The sequence below is a fragment of the Gavialis gangeticus genome, unplaced genomic scaffold (genome assembly GCF_001723915.1).
Source record: "Gavialis gangeticus isolate Ggan-Ray unplaced genomic scaffold, GavGan_comp1, whole genome shotgun sequence".
NCBI classification, from domain to species: Eukaryota; Metazoa; Chordata; order Crocodylia; family Gavialidae; genus Gavialis; species Gavialis gangeticus.
The window spans coordinates 151,624,525-151,632,991 of record NW_017729032.1 but is presented as its reverse complement, the minus strand read 5'-3'; the positions used below and the strand labels follow the sequence as shown (position 1 = coordinate 151,632,991).

General features: G+C 41.0%; 1 protein-coding gene across 1 annotated transcript in view; it reads right to left on the bottom strand.

Annotated features, from left to right (window-relative positions):
• AFF3 (AF4/FMR2 family member 3) overlaps positions 1 to 7,855 on the bottom strand; it is a 691,724-nt gene extending 683,869 nt beyond the window's left edge. Inside the window, exons 1-2 of the mRNA XM_019523849.1 lie at positions 7,794 to 7,855; positions 2,070 to 2,190 (exon numbers count right to left, since the gene is read on the bottom strand). Of these exons, the coding sequence (XP_019379394.1) occupies positions 2,070 to 2,190; positions 7,794 to 7,855 (183 nt within the window). The remainder of the gene's footprint in view (positions 1 to 2,069; positions 2,191 to 7,793) is intronic.
• Positions 7,856 to 8,467: the final 612 nt, after the last annotated feature.

The following is an 8,467-nucleotide window of genomic DNA, read 5'->3' as shown; positions in this document are numbered from 1 at the left end:
TTTTTTTTTTTTTTTTTTTGAGACTGGTGGGGCCAGGTGGGGAGGTATCAAGGGCATGATTGGGGAGCCCTCTGCTGCCCCCTATTGCATGGGACAGCTCTGCCAGGAGGCTCCAGAGCCCCCATAGGCCCTGCTACTGCCAATGAGTGCAAGGCTTTTTAATTTATTTTTATTTTTTTAAGTGCCAGGAGGCTGGGGTAGGGAGGCAGCTAACAGAGGGACTCAGGGTGCCAGCAGGGGATGAGGCCAGGTGGGACAGCCATTGGGATGCCTCAGGGAGTGGGCAGGGGGTGGGGCAGGCATCAGGGAGCTGGGGGTGCAAGCCAGGGGTGGGGCAGCAATCTGGGGGAGCAAGCAGGGGTGCGGCATGTGGGCCCTGCAGGGGGTGGTAGCCCCTGCGGGGGCCATGTGGCTCCTGTTGTGGGGGCAGCGGCCCAGCAAGACATCCAGTCATTTAGAATTCATTTTATTATGATGATACAGGTAGGCTTCCAAATTGCTTTAACACTGTAGATATATAAGTAAAACAGTGCCCAATTGATTGTTGTCTCAGTCTCTCTATTTCTGTCTGTCTCTCTCTCTATATATAGTGGTCTTTTTTTTAATTGTGGAGGAACATGGATTTCGGGGTATTTTAGAGAGTGACTTTGAGATTTTTTTATCAGGGATTTTTCAGTTTTCAAATAGGGAACACCAGAATTCCTGCTAGGAAGGCAAGTGGCAGGACCCAGACAGAGGAGTGTGCTCAGAGCTGGCACCTTGGACCCAGCTGGAGGTGGCTGACCTCCTGGCTAGTTGGGACCAGGAGGACATGCTTTGACAGTTCAAGGCAGGCCACCACAGTGGGAACATATCGCCTTCTGGGCAATAGCTGCCCAGATGGCCAGGCAGGAGGCACACACAGCAATACTGCCACAGAAAGGACAACTCAGCAGCCACAGCCCACTAGCAGCTGCCCCACTGCACTGCCTTGAGGAAGACTTGAAGATGTCTCCCCTATTTTTTAAGTGGCTAAGATAATATCTGCAGCAAATCTAAAATCTGCACAGCTGGTGGGCAACTTCAAGGCAGACGAAGTTGTGGATACATTGTTGCATTGCTACCAGTGCTGTTCTGCCATGATTTGAGACCACCACTCTTTCTTCCCCTTTTAGGAAACAGACATTTTGGAAAGAGTACAAACAGTGAAGAATTAAAAGCTGCCATTCAGCCCTGACTTACTGAAACACTGAAGTGGCAAGGCAACCAATGAAATAGCAAAAATTAGGCACCAAAGAACCCTAGCCATCCAGAATAAATATATAAGAAATGAGGTAAAGCTCCCAACAAGAAAGCAATTGAAATAACTCAGGCCTGCCTGGAAAGGCAGAGACCTAGTAGATATCCTACAATCTTTCAAGATAAAATTGGAGGAGTCACTGGAGAGGTGCAGCTCCTTCACTAACCTTGCTCAGAAAGAAAAACTGCCTGTAGTTATGATGGTCAAGTATTCCCATTGTTGAGGAGAGGCTAGTCCTCCATGCTGCTATCATTGCCTAACCAGAATAGTACATGAGTTTAAGGAAGCAAAGGTTCTCTTTGCTTCTGCTAGGGAGCAGAGGACACAGAAATAAAATCCTGGTGGAGTACATCTTTAGGAACATTTTGTGGTATCACTCAAAGCCAATAAAAATAAGCCATATCTATCCTCAGTCTAAACAATAAACAACTAAGTCAAGAGCATGACATTTAATGGGCTGCATGACTTAATTCTAACAGTTATTTTTCCTAAGCATTTCAGTATACACCATCACCTTCACTTCTTTAGACTTAATGCAACTTCTAAGTATAACAAAGATATTACTAGTTTATTTAATTTTAGTATAATACTGAATGTTATAAGAAACCAACATAAAAGTATCTACTTCTCAATGAATCATAAACATTAAGTACAGGTTTTGTGAGGCCAACCCTTGTAGGAGTCTACGGAAGCCCAGCCAGGATCTTCTACAACCTGTTTTTTAATACCCAATAAATAAATAAATAAATAAATAAATAAATAAATAACAGGACAACTGGGAAACATCTACCTTGTATGGTTCACTGAAGAGGGAGTAACTTGTGGTAAACGTGCCATCTTCCTGCTGTGTTTCCTGATTTCTCCTTTCCCATTCTTTCCTCCGCAGCACATTTCTGTCTGGTTCATAGACACTGCATCAAAAGAAAGAGTAAGATTTTTTTAAAATTAAAGGGCAATATATTAACTAATCTTAATCTAAGTGAAGAACTGGTTCACAGACAGATGGCAAAGATAACAAGAACATGAATCAGATTAATGCCAGTCCAATCAGGCATTGAAATCTCAGGTCTTTGGGAATGCCAGTGCTTTCTTCACAATGAGAACAGATAATTAAATTCTTAAGAAAGGAGGGGGAAAAATCATAGAGCAGGATCTAATCTGTACTGAATTTCTCTGCCTGAAATGTGACAGAGGAAATATCTAAGCAACTTTGACAGAAATCTGAAAGTACTCTTGAAACATATGGTAATTACACCTATGGGTAAATAGAAATTATGAACGTATTTCCATTGATGACATATCCTCCATGTGTTATATGAAAATGCTCCTTTTTACATGAATGTTTCTGTAGTGATTCTTTCATTAACCAGCTCTCTGAAGAGCAGTTAAAACTTCATGCTGCAGTAGTTTCACAGTTATGCTCCTTCCGATCTCTGTTAATCAGCCAAGTCATGAAACTACTAGTGAATCAATTTCTCCTTCTGATTTGACGCCATCACAACTTCAAAGTCGAAGTAAATTAATATTGGTGAGATTTGGGAAGGGACATCTGAAGAGTGAAAGATAACATTGTATTGTACAATTGTGTTCTTTTTTGGAAATAAATAGCATCCGGCCTCACCATGGCAAGACCAAAATCAAACATTATTTTTTTTCTAAGAAGTTATTTTAAAGAATGATGCCTAAGACTTGGGGAACCTTATATTCATGTTGCCTCAAAATAATATATATAGATTTGCATCACAAATATATATATATATATATATATATATATATTGCATTTCAGTGTCATGAGTTTTATTTGCATCACAAATTAAACCTAAATGCCCAAGCAGATTTGCAAACTGTTTAAAAATAATTTGAGAAAATGGATGTTGTCATATTTTGCTTAACCAATTAATGCTTTTCTTTCTTGTGCTATACTTTTGTAAAACAGAAAATATGTTAGCATCATGTAAGTGTGCTGGACAGTAATAAATGTCTTTCTAACTAGCTGTCCAGTTAGGCAAAATACACTCTAAATCAGCTGTCCAAGTGACTTTACTTAATATGCCTCAAGCAAGACTATTAAAATGCCTAAGGCTATTTAATTTTAATTTAAGATTTGGGTGCACTGAAAACATCCAGGCTATCTAGACACTTATTATTTTAAAATAATTTCTTAGAAGAGACGGAAGGATGCTCAAATCCAATGTCTGTTTGTGGACCCATGTAATACGAGATAAATGTTACAGCCTCATTCCTAATGGACAAGTGTTCAACAGTTTCCCAGCTGACATCTTTGATACATTTGGATAGGGGACAGATATGGACACCAGAACATTGAGATTTAACAGTGCTCTGATTTAAAGAAATAACCTCTGTAAAATGAAATTAACTCATAGTAGCATCAAGAAAGTGTGAAAAGCGGCTACCTAAGATATACCTCCTTTTTGCATAAAGTACTTTTTATCAATTTTTCATAAGTGATAGATATACTTAAAAACAATCCATGTTTTTTGGAATATACTAAAGGGATAATCTTGGAATAGAACTATGGGCACCAACAGAGAAGAGTTGATCACAACATGACTATTTCAGTGGGGCTTGCCTCATACAGAAGTTTATGCATGAAATTATAAAATAAGTATTGCACCCATGATAGATGTACAACTGCTCTGCTGATCTAAGTCTTCCAATCCAAGATGTACAACTGCTCTGCCAATTATGTTACACTCTCTGTAATACCCTAGTAAGGTAAGCATTTTTATAATACCAGTCTACTAAAGTTAGTTCTTTGCTAATCAGATAAAAGTTGCTAAATGTGTTAACTCAGAATGGTAGGGATCTCATTATATTTCCTTTGCAAGCTACTTTTTTCCCAGTTTAAAAGCCCAAACCTCTCTGAGAAGCTTTCTAGTTGGCATCTACTCTGCTACCAGTTGTTCATATAGGTGTCTCCTTCTGAATTAGTTATAATTCTGGTCCCTAGCCAGTTTCTGAAAAGCAAACAAGTATTCTCTCTGCCACTCAGACATTTTTTTAAATAGCCAATATGATTCATTTCTGAAATGGAGGTTCTCTTCTCTCTCTTATTTGATGGGAAAATGAATCCAAACACAGGACTTCCAGATCCTTGACACCCATCCTAAATTGGGTATTGACTGGCATTCACTACTTGCAACAATTTAGAATGATTATGGCAACAACAAAAGAGTGTTGCTATGCCTAACACACCATTTATAAACAGTAACTTAGTAAGAGCTGCAAGCTGAGTGTTGTGTTTCTTTGTTAATAGCAGATGGCAAAATCTCTAGCGTTCATAAGATTGCTTCTTATTTGCATGAACGTTAAAGGAATCACATTTCCTTGAGTGTATGTCACAAAATGTATTTATTTTGGTTCAAAGAGAATGCTGCCAACTGACACACTTTTATTTATTGCAAACACTTTAGTTAATGGAAATTGAGTCTTTTTAATAGTTCCTTTTGTCATTTTGTAATTTGAAAGCAACCCAAAATGTGCATATACTTTTGTAGGCGTTTATACTGTATTCATATCCCAGGAGTCTGAACTGTATGGCACAGATTTGCACATATCACGAGAATATTCCCATAAAGGTTCTCAACAATATATTGATGTAGCTTTCAAAGCAAGAGTCAAAATGTTCAGATAATTAGGCAAGACTGGACAACCAAATTGCAGACTGCTGCAGATCTTCTCATATTGATTAATTCCATCTTATAGAATAAGATCAAACTCTGAAAGAGTGCCTTTAAATATTTCACAGACCATGCATGATTATTTAAAAAAAATGCCATACCATTATGAATTCATTCTTAGACGATATCAGTCAAAGTGTGAGTAACTAGGCCCAATTGTTATATGAATGAATTAATGTTATATTTATATAATGGTTAATATTATTGGCTGCACACGCACATCTAAGTCAACACAGGCGACTGGTGCTGCCTTAGTCAGGGGGGCACATGCCCCCCTCCTCCGCAACCAGTCCCACCGATGGGGGAGAGTCTGCCGTGGCTGATCCCAGCCAACCGGGGTGGGGGGTGAGCTTCCACTTCGGCCAATCCCATGACAGCCAATTGCTGTGGCCAATCACTGCAGCTGCTTCCAGGAGTGGCTGTAGGGATTGGCCAGCACGTGCTGGGGGGGGGGGGGTATTGGCGCTCCCACCTGCCCCCCCGCCCATCACCTAAGTGGCAAGCGCGGCTGGTCAGGGGGTGCACTGGCGCTCTCAGGGGGTGTGCATGCACCCCCTACGCATTGCCACTAAGTCGACTTAAAATAAGGCAACTTAACTAAGTCAACATAAATAAGTAGGTCCATCAGAGAGCAACAGAAATGGTTCTGGGCTGGGGTACATGACTTCTGAGGAGACGCTGGGGGAACTGGGCTTATTTAGTATGCAGAAGAAAAGACTGAGGGGGGATATATTAACAGCATTTAACTACCTGAAGGGTGATTCCAAAGAGGATGGAGCTGGACTGTTCTCAGTGGTGGCACATGACAGAACAAGAAGCAGTGGTCTCAGGTTGCAGCAAGGGAAGTTTACATTGGATATTAGGAAAAACTCTATCACTAGGAAGGTGCAGAAGCACTGGAATGGGTTACCTAGAGAGGTGGTGGAATCTCCATCCTTCAAGGTTTTTAAGGCCTAGCTCAAGAAAGCTCTGGCTGAAACGATCTAGTTAGAGATGGTCCTTTGAGCAGGGGGTTGGACTAGATGCCCTCCTGAAGTCTCTTCCAACACTAAATTTCTATGATTCTATGATCTCCTTGAGTTGGCCTTTCAGAATAAAGGCTAGCAAATTTATCTGGGTAATCAAACTCTATGAAAAAACAGGAACTGAGATCTGGTTTAGAGGCTGTTCTGGTCACTGTTTCTCCTAGGCTGCACTACAGTATTAAGAATAAAGTGACCTGATAATTAAAAATGTAAAGGGTTTATGGTCAGATTATGCAATGCCCTGCTGGGGTCCCATGTGGGCAGGGGAGAGGGTTGAAACTCAATCTTTCCCCTCCACCTCAGCATCCCAATCTCCGATGGTGTCTGGCCACAACCCACCACCCCCTCTGCTGGAGTATCAAGTGGGGACAAGCCTGTCAGGGATTGTTCAGTCCCTTCCAAGCAGACCAAGTTGGAGTCCTGTGTGAGCGGGGCTGGGAGTTTAAATCCTCCTCCCTTCCCTCCACCTAAGTGTGCCTACCCAGACTGGCATGTGGCCATGCCTTCCACCTCCTCCACTGAAGCAGAAAGTGGTGAAAAGCCTGTCAGGGGCTGTTCTGCCCCTCCCAGACTATGGTTGGGGCCCCATGTGAGTCAGGGAGGGGCTTTAAACCCTCCTCCTCCCCACCTTTCGCCTCTGCATGCCAACCAGGCCTGGCTTCTGGCCACACACCCACCTCTGCTTGAGCAGGGAGCTGAGGAAAAGCCTGTCAGGGGCTACTCTGCCAAGCCAGGGGGATGCAGGGGTGGGGGGCCCTGCATGCCCCTGGCAGACCCAGAAATGGACCAGAAGTGCTTCTGGTCCACTTCTGGGTCTGCTGGCACGCTGGGGAGTCCCACACACTTCTGTGGGACACTCCATGTGTCCCAGCATCACAGCACTCACAAGCTGTGCTGGTACCTAGAGGTAGGTAGAAAAAACATTTAAAGCTGCATCTATGTCCAAATTGCTGAATCTGTCTGAAACTCTCTGAATCTATTCAGAGGTTTCTAATTTGATTTGGAGAGATTAAAGAATCCTCTGATTTGATTCAGATTCGGAGATTCAGCCACCAAATCAGGCCAAATCTCCGCTGAAACGAATCAGGAACCAAAGCTTCGCATAGCCTTACGTTGTATGTACCCTATGTTGAATCACAGAAAGATTGGCCCTCCAGAAACTTTTTAAGGCAACAGAGTATTTTTAAGGCAACAGAGTATTTTTAGAAACCATTTTAATGCTGACAATTTAATTATAATACAACAGACTATTTTGCTTGCTGAATTGCCATGTAGCACAACAGTGCTACCATTTCACGTTTGTTTTGCTTTCCATTTCATTGATTATGCCCATGTTCTTCATTGGCCAATTTATTGATAACAGTCATCATTTTTATTTAGCTGAAAATGGAACTATTTCAAAACCTGACAGCTAATGGATTACGGTGAGCTCTTAGAGATGACAGCTTTACATTTCTGAAGGTTAAATGCTTTCCCTAATGAAATTTAAACCATTGGTTCAATTAGAAGGAAGAGTCGGCCTTTGATGAATAAGTGACATAATCAATTAAATGCAATGCTGGACTACAAGTGACATTTTAAGACTTTTAATCTAGTTTAAAACAGCAGAAGTTAATTTGAGGATTTTTACAGTATTTTCCCCATTTACAAACAGAGATGCCATGGGGGGAAAGCAATTACACTGATTTACTGTTTTCTCTTTGATTGAACATAAAGATGTAGAAGGGGCTCAAAAAAGCAGTAACTTAACAAACTGTGCTCCTACCCACAGACAGATAAAGTACTTACTTTGCTATTTCAAAGAGTTTACCTCCAGGCAGCAGCACAGAGCAAACATCAATCAATGACATGTGTCTAAAATGAGATTGATGTTTACTCTCACAGCTTTTCATCTTACATCCAATAAATTACTTTTCCTTCACCAAAATGCCTGGTTAAATTTCATTTTTCACTTTGCAGTATCAGTTTTAAAACTTTAGCTCCAAGCAATTTTAAAACCAGGATTCATTGATGCTTCAGCTTTTATAGCCTGTTTATGATTTGTATTAACCATGAAACACTACCATGCAAACATGAATATGATCATGCAAAGCCTTGTGGTACAGGGTATTCAGGGGCAGATGTCAATTTAAAAGTGCAGGATTGCTTTAATTACATTCCTGAAAATTCTAAGATTGGAACTAGGAGCCATATTTTTAGAAGCACCTAAATTGCATCCACAAAATTAATGCACATATGCCATATCTGCAAAACCTGCATTTGAGTGCACAAGACAGGCTCTTTGAGTGTGCATACAGGGTAATTGACAGTACAATTAAGTAGCTATTTCTGTAGGCAATTGCAGTTTTGTACATAGAGAGAACCAAAATTAATAAATGGTGAATTTTGTTCAGTCAAAGGATTTTTGCTCAACTAAACTGACTAATTTTGAAAGTCTGGATTTAGCAGTGGCCAAGTTAGTC